At 46.7% G+C, this 15,179-nt stretch overlaps 1 protein-coding gene across 1 annotated transcript in view; it reads right to left on the reverse strand.

Annotated features, from left to right (window-relative positions):
* Nucleotides 1-15,179, reverse strand: part of LOC134968785 (polycystin-1-like protein 2) — a 206,213-nt gene that overhangs the window by 60,792 nt on the left and 130,242 nt on the right. The window contains exons 20-29 of the mRNA XM_063944269.1: nt 13,357-13,547; nt 13,024-13,254; nt 12,706-12,807; nt 12,317-12,495; nt 11,648-11,794; nt 10,745-10,944; nt 7,981-8,207; nt 5,566-5,770; nt 4,303-4,531; nt 1,769-1,997 (exon numbers count right to left, since the gene is read on the reverse strand). Coding sequence (XP_063800339.1) covers nt 1,769-1,997; nt 4,303-4,531; nt 5,566-5,770; nt 7,981-8,207; nt 10,745-10,944; nt 11,648-11,794; nt 12,317-12,495; nt 12,706-12,807; nt 13,024-13,254; nt 13,357-13,547 — 1,940 coding nt within the window. The remainder of the gene's footprint in view (nt 1-1,768; nt 1,998-4,302; nt 4,532-5,565; nt 5,771-7,980; nt 8,208-10,744; nt 10,945-11,647; nt 11,795-12,316; nt 12,496-12,705; nt 12,808-13,023; nt 13,255-13,356; nt 13,548-15,179) is intronic.

Genomic DNA, 15,179 nt, shown 5'->3' on the forward strand with positions numbered 1-15,179 from the left:
ACACCTCCGGCCCACTCAGAATTCATTACGTCTGGCCCCATATGTGCAAACGGGGTGGTCTTCAGGTTGCCGGCGGCCTGGCTCCCAGCGACCACCATACCGGCGACGGAATCCTGACCGCCGGCATACCGACATCTTTTCTCCCTCTTGGGGGTCCACGACCCCCCTGGATGAAGAATAGATAGCGTGGCGGGCGTGGCGAGCGCAGCAAGCCCACAAGGGGCTCTTTTGCGCTCGCCCAGCTGTCGGGTAGGGATTCCGGTGCCGGAATGCTGGTCGCCGGGACCCCGACCACCGGCAAATCATACTACACCCGTGCAAACGCCCTGCTGCCGACCAGTTGCTAAGTCAGCTGCACATAGACAGTAGAAGTGCTAATAATGGCCCTCATTCCGAGTTGTTCGCTCGCAAGGCGATTTTAGCAGAGTTGCTCACGCTAAGCCGCCGCCTACTGGGAGTGAATCTTAGCATCTTAAAATTGCGAACGAAGTAATCGCAATATTGCGATTACACACCTCGTAGCAGTTTCTGAGTAGCTTCAGACTTACTCGGCATCTGCGATCAGTTCAGTGCTTGTCGTTCCTGGTTTGACGTCACAAACACACCCAGCGTTCGCCCAGACACTCCCCCGTTTCTCCGGCCACTCCTGCGTTTTTTCCGGAAACGGTAGAGTTTTTTCCCACACGCCCATAAAACGGCCTGTTTCCGCCCAGTAACACCCATTTCCTGTCAATCACATTACGATCGCCAGAACGATGAAAAAGCCGTGAGTAAAATTACTATGTGCATAGCAAATTTACTTGGCGCAGTCGCAGTGCGGACATTGCGCATGCGCATTAAGCGGAAAATCGCTGCGATGCGAAGATTTTTTCCGAGCGAACAACTCGGAATGAGGGCCAATGTCAAGATCCGTCTGGAAGAAGGGCTTGCGTGCACAACTGAATCAGCCCCTAAATGAGTGGCTTAAGGGCTCATTCAGAGGTGGACGGAGACGTAGCCCTGTCTACTGGCAGCCACCCACCTGCGACTTTATGCAGATGCCGCTACCGAGTCCTTTCTTGGTGTCCATCCATGCATCAGACTATGCAAAGATGGACACGGCCACTTTCACCATCCACAGGCTATTAAATAGCGATTGGTGCGTCTGTGTACACAACCTCTTTCAACGACACGCCCATAACACGGACCATCTCCGTGAATGCGCTACGGTGTTTGCATCGATAGACGCTGACCCGCTGACATTGGAGGCCATACACTCAGATGGAAAATCTAGTATATGGCTGGTGCAGGTTTTGATGGTGGCATATAAAGACGCACCTGGAGACGCTCAAATTGGGAGTCTCAGTGCTTGCACATTCATACGCAAGAGAAGGGCTTGTGTCTGTATTAGGATACAGCTGAAGATGTGCGACCGGCAAAAGACGCGCCACTGTGACCGACGCACAATCAGGCCCATTGCATGTTGTTAGAGGTTTTCAGTCTCCAAACTACAGGATAGTTAATCCTGGAGTTTGGCTCTGACAACTGCATGCGATTTGCTGCGGCTCTCACACTGCTAACAAAACCTATTGTGACTCTGAGTATTTCTAATGGAGATTAGAGGAGTTTAACAGACCATATAAAGGAAAAGAGGCACTAGTCTATGGTTCAGATGCAGCACGAATAAAACTGACCAATATTAATACTATCTAGTAAGCACTAAACCAAAATAATGTATTCTTGTTATTTAACCAGAAAAGACTTGCTACGACAGCTCTCTGAAACGTACTTTTAAAGGTTGCGTGATGAAGAGACTCTCAAAGAATGAGATTGCCATCGATATCAGCCACTTGATAGAACTGTCCTTCCCGTAATGCAGGCCGTATAACATTGTGAAGAAGCCAGATACACCGCTAGTAGCTGCCACGAGAAACCAGCCGACGAAGACGAACCACCAGGGCAAACCCTTAGGCTTAGTCTTCTTCTTCTCCTCTGATAAACTGGCGCTGGAGGAGCATCTACAGAGACAACAGAGACAAGTCTGGTTATCTGAGTGTATTACAGAAGGCCCTTCAGAAAACATGAAACCTATTATCTGTGTTACAGAAGAGAAATGCAGAGTCTCTCTCGTTCAGATGCCCTGTAGTGTTGAGTACTATGCACAAGTGTTTCTGGGCCTAATTCACGTATGGATAAAATTACACAGCCGCGAGGAAGCAGCTGCGCAATTCCGTGCAAATGCAGCAGGAGGTGTCTGTAGGAGATAGACACCATCTGAGGACGAAGCCTCCAACCACCACCGCAACCATCATTCGAGGTTTGCAATGTTTTTAGGCACCGGTCAGCCTGCGTTAAGCTGACGCTTTCTCAGGCTGACAACATAGTCCAGATACCCGGGTCCGGTAAGTCTGCTTCCGACAACGCAGACCCTGGACCTGTCACGCCTGCAAAACGGGGCAACACGCCCCATTTTGTAAAACACTGCTGGGTGCCGCCCCTACACAGCGCAGCATGTCGATCATGCGCAGACCACACCCCATCACATTGGTGCGTAAAGCATCAGATTTATGTACAAATCTGAATTAGGCCTTCTGCATGATTCAGATTTACAGGGGAAGACACACTTAAGAGGTAGTGAAAAAATAGTGACTACAAGTGTTAGGGTGTGATGCCCTGGAGTGGCCCAGACAGAACAGTTCAGGGGACCCCACGTCCCAATGCTTACCCCCAAATAGACTGACACTGTATGAAAATAATAGGACTTACTTTGTATTACGCCTGAATCATTGATGTGCAGTCAGATGTAGGTCCCTGCTTAAAATCAGTTTGGTAGGTGGGGGAGGGGTGCTAGTCAGAATGAAGTAATCTCAGACTTCAGGTGTGTATTTATACACATAGTATAGGCTATACAGAGGAAATGGGTCTAGACTGCACACCCTAGTGGTTGTAATGAAAGGTGCTATCTGCTGAGATTTTATGGTAATACAGGGGAAGAAATGGGTGCAGATGCACTATACAATCATTACTATAAATTACAGTATATAATATACTAAGAGGTTGTTAGCATATAATTGGCCAATGATACGGGCTTGCTCACCGCGTCGAGGTCACCTCTATCGAGCAAGTCCCTAACACTTTTGGGGTTCACACTGGGACGCAGGGCACCCCCAAATCAGCCCAGCCATGAACCCCCCCAAGGCATCACACTAGTGGAAAATCGTGAGGTGTAATAAAGTATAAGAGAAGCATGGGTAGTTACGGAGTGTAGAAAGTGATGATTCAGATTTGCCTGCAAACCCGATTTATGCACAAAACAGATGTTTGTGGGTCTGTGGAGGCGCACGCCCCGTTCTGTGCATGTACACAATAAGCCTTGCGATATCACTCGTAGCCCCCAATAGCCGCAGCATGATTGGACACGCCCCTTTATCCCCCAGTTCCTCATCTGCAGTCAAAAAGTGGTATATGTGCAAAACGCGTGAGTTCTGCTCAGACATCTGCTTGCATCCACCTTCCGAGCATGAGCAGTCCACATTCACATAAGGTGCGCCATGAAGGCTGACGTGCTACTCACTCGGCATCACCCACGTATCTTGTAGTGCTACTGAGTAACTGTCTGAAGAAGTAAATGTAATAACCAAGCTTACTAACATCGTTACCCAGTCACCTAGGTGCAGGGCAGTCGAGAGCCGGGATGGGCCCAGGTACTTTTCAAGAGGCGTGGCCTAATCACAGGAGGTGTGGTCATGTACCCTTAGAAAAAAATACTGGAAAAAATTGTATTTTAAGCACCTCCATGGCCACACTGCAGCCCAGTACACAGCGGCGTGTGATGGGCTGAGGAAAAGAGCTGCATCTGCTGCTGCTAGATAAGGGGGTGGTGGCCTGGGCCCCTACTGGACCCTCACTGGGCCCCTCCATCAGACCTGGGCCCGGGTAATTTGTACCCTCTCCCCCCCTCTCTCGGCACCACTACTTACGTGCTAGGATCAAAATTGTTATATTTTTTAATTTTTTTAATTCAAGAATGAATCTAGGTCAATTTAGTACTATTTTTACGGCTTAGTACATTGGGATGTAGTCACATTAGCGGCGGTCCGGATCCCAGCGGTCAGTATATCGATGCCAGGATCCCGACCGCTTGAAATGCCAACTGTCGGAATGCTGACACACAGGGACTATTCCCACTCGTAGGTATCCACGACACCCATAGAGTGGGAGTAGAACCTGTGGTGAGTGCAGTTCGCCACCCCTGATGGCATTCTAGCGGCCGGGATCCCAGCCGCCGGTCACGCGACCCCAACCCAGTACATTGGTTCTCACATGTCACTAGCAGAACCAGATGCATAGATTTGGTCTTCCAAGATTTCCTTCATGTGCTGCACTTGTGACACAGCCTGGCTGTAACTCCGGGGATTCTGGAACTGATGGTGTCCTAGGAGCTCCAACTTCCTCTCAATGTGCTGGAGCTGCTGGTAGAGGCAGCGGTTCTGCTCTCCTCGGGGAGGCCTCTCTCCTAGTGCTTTTTCTGGGGTGACGCTCCTCATTTCTTCTAGAAGAAAGAAATATGTAAGTGCAATGACAGGGTACAACATAAATCTCACACCTGCGCTAACCACATTCTTTTAGACAGTTGTACAACACTCATTAAAATGTTCCAGTGGTCAGATCTGTGTCCACCTTGGCTACACACAGAGCCTAGTTCAGACCTGATCGTAGCAGCAAATTTGTTATCAGATAGGCAGAACCATGTGCACTGCACAGGGGGGGGGGGGGGGGGGGGGGGGCAGATGTAACATGTGCAGAGAGAGTTAGATTTGGGTGGGGTGTGTTAAAACCAAAATCTAAATTGCAATGTAAAAATAAAGCAGCCAGTATTTACCCTGCACAGAAACAATGGCCCTCATTCCGAGTTGTACGCTCGCTAGCTACTTTTAGCAGAAATGCACATGCTACTGGGAGTGAATCTTAGCTTTGCAGAATTGCGAATAGAAATTTCTTAGCAGTTTCTGAGTTTCCGCCCAGAAACACCCACTTCCTGTCAATCACACACCGATCAGCAGAACGATGAAAAAACTTCGTTAGGCCGTGAGTAAAATACCAAACTTTTGTGCAAGTTTACTTGGCGCAGCCGCACTGCGAATATTGTGCATGCGCAGTTTGCGACTAATCGCTCCGTAGCAAAAAAAAATAATGAGCGAACAACTCGGAATGAGGGCCAATATTATATAACCCATCCAAATCTAACTCTCTCCGCACATGTTATATATGCCCCCCCCCCCCCCCCCCCCCTCCCGCAGTGCACATGGTTTTGCCGATCTGCTAACAAATTTGCTGTTGCGATCAGGTCTGAATTGGGGCAACAGTTTTTACGCCGTCCTGATTAACTTCTGATCAGTAATGATCCCATGTTGTCCATGATTGGTGGATGTTTTGGCTCCAGCACAAAGCAGGTTGGTTGAGTGACCTAGTCATTTAAATTTCTATAGTATGTTTTTTTTTTAAATATTGTTCATTTAGCAATGTAGAATTGCAGTTTGGGGTGACTCTTATCTCTGTTCCTATTCATATTCTTGCCCAGTTTACCATCTACAGAGCCAAGGCTGAGGGTCAGAGACCTCTCCTTCTTCTTATCCTCATCATAAAACTCTTGTCCAGCTCTGTTCTGTTTCAGGATGATGTCTTCTACCAGCGATAAAAGTTTGTTGATGTCCGCTGACTTCCCGAAATGTACATCGGGTAAAGGAGCCTTCTGGGCTTTAAAAAGGGAGCTGGCGATTCTTCTGATGTCCTGGAACAAAGATGAACAAACGTCAGTGTAATTAGAATAAAATGGCAAATATATAACTATTATTTACTCAACTGACTAAATAAGTGATTTTGTCTACCTTTGTGTTAACACTTCTAGAGTACAGTGGGGGTCATTCCGACCCGATCGCTCGCTGCAGTTTGTCGCAGCGCAGTGATCGGGTCGGAACTCTGCATGCGCCGGCGCCGCAGTGCGCTGGCGCATGGCAACTTTCATTGCCTAGCGATCGCCTCTGAGACAGAGGTGGTTGCTGGGCGGGAGTAGGCTGAATGGCGGAGTTAAGCCGCCGTTTAGGGGGAGCGGTCCGGCCAACGTAGGCGTGGCCGGACCATTGGGGGGGCGGGCCGCGGTGGCTGCGTGACGTCTCACGCAGCCGCTGCGGCCAACGGCAGGGACAATTAACTCCCGGACAGCCGTAGGAGCTGCGCTGGCCGGGAGTTACTCCTCAAATACAAAGGCGCGATGCATTTGTATTTGTGCGGGGGCCCTGACTGACATGTGGGGTGGACTAGCCCTGTGCTGGGCGTCCCCCCGCATGTCAGGGAAGATGATCGTAGCTGTGCTAAATTTCAACTCGGAATGACCCATAGTATGTACAAACTTGCGTAACCTTCCACCTTAATAACAATGGGCTGAGGAGATGTACACTAACGCCACTGCAGCTGGGTCCTTGTACGCAAATACTGTGCAAAAATATGCAAATATCACCGACACCAGGATTTGTATTTAGACGCCCACAGATGGCATTGTAAATCCTAGCAGCTGCGTATAAAATCGCAGCGTCACTTGCCAATGCTTCAATAATTGACCGAGTAAGCCTATGGGAACGCAGCATGGCCACAGACATTCAATAACAGACTGCGAGCGACACAGCTATTGCTCCTAGGCGTGTACTTTGGCGCATGCACATGGTGACTAAGGGGGACATGTAGTAAGCAGTGATAAAAGTGGAGAAGTCAGCCAGTGGAGAAGTTGCCCATGGCAACCAATCAGCATTCATGTAACATTTATAATTTGCATACAGAGCAGCTGATTGGTTGACATGGGCAACTTCTCCACTGGCTCACTTCTTCACTCTTATTACTGTTTAGTACATGTCATGTACCCCTACGCTGCTTGCAAAGTTTACTGATAATCACTGAACTCTGGAATATCAGCATTGTGTACAACTGTCAGTCAGGCCCTATGTATTGCAACTATATAAAATGATACTTGATAAATACTGGCTAAAAGTTTCTCCGCCTTATATGAGGCTTGCCACATTTCCCCCTATGTAATAACTGGCAGGTGCTATTCTTGTTTTTCTTGCTGAAAATAAATACAAACTGTCCACAAACTACAGTAATACGGCGTAACACAATAGTATCACCATCAGGGTAGAACGTACTACAGGTTGAGTATCCCCACTGGCATCACAAGGTGGGTGCGGGGGGTGCGTCCCGCACCCAGGTGTCACCCACCGAGGGGTGACACCAAAGTGCCAGCTCCTGTTCAGTGACAGGAGTCGGGTGCTGCACTGTAACATTACGTGCAGCAACCCAGCTTCTGTCACTGTGTAGGAGAAGACAACAGAGACACTCCAGGGGCAGACCGCACTTCCCGGAGTGACGAAAATGCGGGTCAGGGCGCGAAGCCACGCCCCTCCCATGAAGCCACACCCCCTCCAGAGGGTCACTTTAGTAGCCACGCCCCTCCCACGAAGCCACACCACTTTCGCTGCCGCACCAGGTGTAAAAGAGGTGAGTGACGCCTCTGAGTATCCCTTATCCAAAATTCAAAATCCAACATTTTTGGGTCCCCTACTGTCTGTATACCCACATATGAAATGTTTATGGTTTAAGCATTCATCTTGCATGAATAAAACAAATGTACCCCCTTTTTTGTGGAGAATGAGTCACTTGCTGGAGAGGGAGCGGGTACTAAGTACCTGTGTGTCCAGGCATGCTGGAAGGGGCATGAACACGCCTCCTTTCTAGGCCACGCCCTCATGCCAGTACCGGGGGCCCAGCGTGGCTCTATAGCCCTTCTCTTGCTATTAAGGAATACTCTAAAGCTGTTTATTACCTGATGCCAATATCCAGTAGAGAGTACAGTCTCTGGTTTGAACACTGACCTATGGCAAACCATTTTCCCGCAAAGATTGGCAATAGCTGTTTGTACTATCTATGATACCTGCCCTGTAATTGCTGTACCTTCAAAATAGTATCTGGGGTGAGGATCAAGCCGGAGACAGCTGGTGAGGATGAAGACCTGGTAGCAGTATCTGACGTACAATCTCTTTCCTTTTTCTCTGACGATTCCTTTTTTTGCTTGGGTCGGATGTTTCTGAAGATCTGTACGATCAGGAGGTTGATGGGAAACATCAGCAGGGAGCTTTCAAATCCAATCATAACCTCCTGCCAGGTGAACTCGATTTTACCTGGGAAATGAGTAAAATGTGAAAGCTTTGCTCACTACTTACTCTGACACATAACAGCTGTCTGATGTATTCTGCTGGTACAGCAATGTCTGACAGTAAGGGATCAGAGGGTTCCAAGGAGTTGGCGGGTCGTAGAAGTCACCTTATTATCACTGATATTGGTGAAAATTATCTTTATTATAAGTTCCTTATCCTGAATCATGTATTTGTAAGATTCACGAGATGTATAAAGACATCAGTAATATGTAACTTTCAGATCGAAAGTGCCACCTTCATACAGGTAAGGCAGGAAAAATAAAGGGAGGGGTACAAAGGAAATTGGTATACAGGTGCACTTAGAAACCATGATGGTCATTCCGAGTTGTTCGCTCGCTAGCAGTTTTTAGCAGCCGTGCAGACGCTATGCCGCCTCCCACTGGGAGTGTATTTTAGCTTAGCAGAAGTGCGAACGAAAGGATCGCAGAGCGGCTACAAAATAATTTTGTGCAGTTTCAGAGTAGCTTCAGACCAATACCCCTTTTCCACCTGAGTACCGTGTCCGATCCGGGATTTTTAACCCGGCTACAACCCGTGTCGGCCCCCCCGTTTCCACTGCACTTCGACACGGGTTATTCCCGTGTCGGATCTGTTTCCACCTAACCCGGGTAAGCTCTGTAAAAGCCTATTGATGTCATTACAAATGGACTTTTTACTGTCTCATCAAGATGTATGTACCCAGCGTGACTTCAGAGTGTTTTGTTTGCAAGCTGCCTCAATGCCTGCATGTGCCCAGCGTAGTGTTGTTTGCAAGCTGCTGCAATAGATGTGCATCCACATTTGTTTGCAAGCTGTGCAGTTTTAGAGTAGCTCAAAACCTACTCAGCGCTTGCGATCACTTCAGACTGTTCAGTTCCTGTTTTGACGTCACAAACACGCCCTGCGTTCACCCAGCCACGCCTGCGTTTTTCCTGTCACGCCTGCGTTTTTCCTGGCACGCCTGCATTTTTTCGAACACTCCCTGAAAACGGTCAGTTGACACCCAGAAACGCCCACTTCATGTCAATCACTCTGCGGCCAGCAGTGCGACTGAAAAGCTTCGCTAGACCTTGTGTGAAACTACATCATTCGCTGTAATAGTACGATGTGCGTGCGCATTGCACCGCATACGCATGCGCAGAAGTGCAGTTTTTTTGACTCATCGCTGCACAGCGAACGACTGCAGCTAGCGAACAACTCGGAATGACCCCCTAAGTTTAAGGGCACTGATATCCAAAATGATGTATGACCCTAAATTGCTGAATAACTGCGATTACATAAACTGAAATATAACTTTTTTATCATTAAAAAGTGTTTATAGAAAACACTGTAAATATTAATTAATGAAATATGAAATAAAAAAGATAGAATAGGTGTGAAGAATGAAATATGTGAATTAAAATACATTTGCTGTGCTACTACTTATATTTTTTTCCTTAGTTTAAAACGCAGTGAATCTAGTGCCTGATTCTGATTTGAAAGTAAAGCAAAAAGAGCAAGTAACTTTGTATCTGGAGCAAACTCTGTGCAGAGTAAATACTGGCTGCTTTTGCATGTAGCCCAATAATGGTGGACATCTTTATTTTTACACAGCAGTTGTTACCAAGGTGCACAGTTACTTTATTTTGCTTTACCTCCAAATTAGGATCAGGTCCTTAGTGCTTTATTCACTAGAATAGTTCCTTTCTGTTTTCAGGATATAGTGGGCAAGAGTCAAATGTTTTACCACCGGCAGCCACTAACGGAGCTATTCAATTGTAGCTCCAGTCTGACGCAATGGCTGCTGGCGTCTGTATTTCAGTTTGCATCCCCCAGGGCGCCCAAATGGCACTTTTTGCGACTGTGCCCAGCACTTTGGTCGGGTTTAGCTGCTTTACGCAGCTAAACCTGACCTTTATGGGTGTGATCAGCACAGAATAAGAAAAACAAAAATGGAATTGCGCCCCGCAATCTCCCGTCACTTTAGACGGGAGATCGAGGGCGCAAATCAATTGAAAATCGCCCAATGAATGAGAGTCCTCGTTTCATGATTGGAAATTATTCCCTATCCCTTATTCCCACTGACCTGCGGGGCGGACTAGCCCTGTGCTGGGCGTCCCCCCGCATGTCTGAGATTATGATCGCAGCTGTGCTAAATTTAGCACAGCTACGATCAACTCGGAATGACCCCCTAGGTTCCAAACTCTATCCTAGTGCACTTTAATTACACATTATACATATGTTACATTATACTGCACAGGACTATGGTGTATTTTCTACAGTGCATTGCAGATATTAACCTGGTACATTATCATAAAGGTTAGCAAAGCTTCTGTGCGGGTTGGCCACACCTCCACTATTGCCTGGCCACACCCTTAGGCATGGGCCCCTACCACTGGATTTTCCCGGGGGGGCCTTCATGCCCCAGTCCGACTGTTCCCACTTAATCAGGAATATGCCTGGACAGGTATTTACAAATAAACTGAATTATGAAATGACACTGTAAATATGGACTTTGCATTTTCACACCATCAAATGATTACCCAAATCCATCTTCTGGTCAGCAGGGTCTGTGGGCACCCCCCAGAACATGATGCTTGTCAGCATGGTGCAGAGGAGTAAGGAGAAGCAGCAGGACACTCTCTGCATCCGGGTGAAAGGGCTTCTGGGAGAGCGGCTAAAGACTGAGTACCAGATATGACCATCCCGGAATCCTTTGGATGTTTTCATGAAAAACAGATTGCTGAAAGCAGGGAATACAGTAATACAGGAATTAGTTTATTTCTTGCAACAAAATTAAAGGCTTCTATATTTTTAGATAACCACCCGCCCCTTTTAGAGTCACCCTCCTCACAGCCAGAGGGTGTCAAAACTGTGAATGTCGATTTTTTTTGTACCACACCCTTCAATGAGGTGTCCTCATTAGTTTATGTTTCAGAAATATGGACCTTAAATGTATTTACGTAATATTCTACCTTCATACATAATCTCTTTATTAACATGAACCAGGTAGTAGACAAGTTTTTCTACTGGCTACATGCCTGGCCAACCCTGGTGTATATTAGTATTGGGTGTGGCATGTTTTGTTAACATTCGTAATGTCCTCAGTTCCTGGGCCCCATTCAGCTCTCGACGCCCCTGGGTGCAGTGTAGAAGTGGCAGCACATTGACAGTGGTTTTCCTTTAGCATTTACTACAGGGCAATTTGGTTATTTGTCCAGCTCTATGGCCAGTTGTCCAGCTCTATGGTCACTTGTCCAGCTCTGTGGTCACTTGTCCAGCTCTGTGGTCACTTGTCCAGCTCTAAGGTCACTTGTCCAGCTATAACCAGTAGCACAGCTCAATGGCCAATTGTCCAGTTATACGGACATCTGGCAATCCATTAGCTGTAATCCTTACTCCACTTATTACCACTACACTGTTACAATAAAGAGCTCTAGTGTTACCTAAACTGTTTCATATCCTCTTCTGTGGCGACACTGAACACTTTATCCAGCATACAGTCTCCAACCTCAACGGAAAGCCAAGAATTACAGAGAAAATACCACTTCTGGTCCAGTTCCACGTCATGTACCAGAACTCTGTTCACGTACCTGTAAACATCAGAATGTACAATTTATAGAGGTATAGTTTACAGCACAGCAAAGCTCTGCACTTAATGTTAGGCAGGAAACCAGAGGGAAGTGTATAAAACCTTATTACATCTCATGAGGCCTGGGGCAAGGAGAGCATATGGACAACTAAAGTGAAATATTTAGCAAGGAGAGCATATGGACAACTAAGAGCATGTCCTAAAACATGGAACTGGGTAAACGCCCCAGCAGAGTGCCTGTATACAGAGGACGTTCCTGCTGTGAAGTTGGTCAACCAAAACATGGCACCTGATTATATTTGCTTTATGTTTTCTTGTATTAAATATAACTTGTGGACTTTTATTTTTTGCCATAGGTATACAAACACAGTAAATCCTCAGGACATGTCCATGGGTAATAACTTTGTAAATGATGTCTTAGAAAAACTGAGTTCATCAAACCGCACACACGTTCTATGACAACTGAAAGTTGAATTTATGTCTTCCTCATCTCTACATCATGGTGTGGACACTTCACTCTTACCATGAGGGCCTGGCTCCAGAGTTGTCATGCCACAGTCTAATGCTCTGCACTTCCCCAAGTGGAAATAAGGTTGTCATCATGAAAACATCAGACCCCCCACGTTCAAATATCGCTCCATCTGGGTCAGACAGGTGGTGAGGATCACTCTCTCCATCAGAGCCATACAGTGTAAGAGTTACCTACAAGAAAAAGTTCTGTATGTGTAAAAGGTATAAGGTGGTTCTCAAATCAATTCTTAAAAGTTCCCAAGTCATGGATAACATTGTAAAATGTCCACAAAATCATTGCCACAATTTTTCGATCACATGGAGGAGATGTCAGAGGTTTTACGAATTGCTGGATTGCTGTTTTCAGAGAAACTTGGTCAAACTATTGTCTTCAGCGTGTACCTTGGATGTGGTTGCAGCTCCTCTGCGGTGGCCAGTGAAGACAGTGACGAGGTATCGATACTGGGCGAATGGGTCATTGTCTTCAAGTGCTATGATCTTCACCTGGGTCAAAAATAATGTTGATCCACTCTATAAGAAGCTAATTTAATCTACAGACTGAGTAGTACTGCAGCCAATATACAGTACACTGTATATAGACACACACGCGCGCGCACACGCGCACACACACACACACACACACACACACACACACACACACACACACACCATTAGCATCCTTGTAAGTATACATATCTACCAAATGCATATGGAACCGACCTTGGCATTATCCTGAATATCTTTTCTCCTTGCCCAGATTAGCACCAACACATAGAATACAGCAATGCACCCGACGGTGGTCACCACCACTGGATTGTCTACAAAGGTGGCAAAGAGTTCCACTGTTCGGCTCACATCAATAGCATTTGGCATGACAATGAATGAGCTACCAAAGAAGGTTAAGTGGGAGCAGAGGCACTGGATACTATGGGGAGTAGTTTTGGGTCCAATCTAAAAGAAAGAGACAGTCATACAGGTGACTTGCACAATAAAATGAGGGTTAGTTTGATGTCCAAATGATCTAAATACATAACTGATAAAAAATATACTCACATGGCACCCAGTGCTATTCCAGTCCTGGTTGGTCTCATCCCAGAACACGCACTGGGAAGCAAAGCAGGTGACAGCTATGGATATGTTCTTTATACTGAGAACATCTCCCTCCACTTCTGGTGTTACAGTCAAGTAATAGGTCCCCTCCCCAAAAAGCTCCTTGGGGTTTATCACCCAGGAATATCCTTTATCTACGGAAAAATATTAATGTTTTGTGACAAGATTGTGACATTATTATAATTGTGTTTTATTTTGACATTTCATCTTTCATATATTTAATGTATCCTTGAAAAAAAAAAAAATTACAGATAGAGCCTCCGTTATCTTGGCTGGCTGAGGCGTTAGTCGCAATCGGGCATACGCAGCGTGCCTGGGCGCAAGGAGGCGCGCCTAGTCGGGAGGCGCACAGAGCGTTTGGCGTTACCTTTAAGTGTAATACCTGCGATCATCCACCAGATGTCGCTTTTTAAAATCACCATTGCACATGCGTGTAGTCTCCATTAAAATACAATACCGAAATACATAGTAAGAACTACTTTACTGGTGCGTCTCATTACATTACAATATGCTACAGTATGTCATACAGTATATTACAGTGTACAGACGTAAATACAGTAATACAGTATATACAGATGCAAACGAACGTGATAAAGCCACAGTATAGTCCATTGACATTAGGAATATGTGAGCGTCCAAGTCCCGCAGACAAATCAACAAATAAAACCAGTGGTGTACACAGACGCAAACGAACGTGTTACAGGTACAGTGTGGTCTATTGATGTTAGGGATCGTGTATGTTAGCGTCCAAATCCGGGGCTCCTTTACGCTCGCCACGGTGTCGGTATGCCAGCGGTCGGGCTCCCGGCGCTGGTATGCTGGTCGCCGGGAGCACGGCCGCCGGCATACCATACTACACCCATACTTTCACATTCAATAGACGTGTGCACACAAGTTTTACATAAAGCAGGGCAAAGCTGCAGGAGCGTTTCTACTGTAAAATACACAGTGGCTACGAGGATAAGGTTCTATGCACCGTACGGTACACATACAATTCTGTAGCAGGGCAGACTCAATTGAAATGGCTACCACCCATGACTCCTTGCCTCGTGGAAGCCCTCAGCTATCGAGCCAACGACTGCATAGGTTTTGCAAGTTACAGGGCAATGCTGAAGGAGCGTCACAATACCCTAGCTAAAATACACAGGGGCGATAGGGAATAAGCGAGCTCTATGCACATTACGATACACCACACTTGATCGCATAGCAAGTTGACAAAATGGCCGCCGCCCAACTCCAGTCACCTCGTGGCAGCCCTCAACTATGGAGCGAGCGACGGCATAGGGTTTGCTGGCTACAGGGCAATGCTGAATGAGCGTCTGAATCCCCTACCTAAAATACAGACAATAGGGATAAGCAAGCTCTATGCACGTTACGATACACCGGACTCGAACACATAGCAAGTTGACAAAATGGCTGCTGCCCGTTATCCCTTGCCCCGTGGAAGCCCTCGGCTACTGAGATAGTGACGGCACAGGTTTTGCAGACTACAGGGCAATGCTGAAGGAGCGTCTGAATCACATAGCTAAAATACACAGAGGCGATAGGGATACGCAAGCTCTATGCACATTATGATACTGTACCATACCCTGCAACATTTTACACATGAAAACCGGTACAAATTAGGAAAGGGGGCATGGCCACAACTAAAAGGGGGTGTCGCCACGGCCCCTTTCCTATACTTTTAATGTTAACTATACTTTCCTATACTTTCAACTTTCCTTCCCATTGGTGTTCGTTTATGCCGTTAGGGGACTCGGACGCTC

This window comes from Pseudophryne corroboree, chromosome 11 (assembly GCF_028390025.1).
Source record: "Pseudophryne corroboree isolate aPseCor3 chromosome 11, aPseCor3.hap2, whole genome shotgun sequence".
Classification (NCBI taxonomy): domain Eukaryota; kingdom Metazoa; phylum Chordata; class Amphibia; order Anura; family Myobatrachidae; genus Pseudophryne; species Pseudophryne corroboree.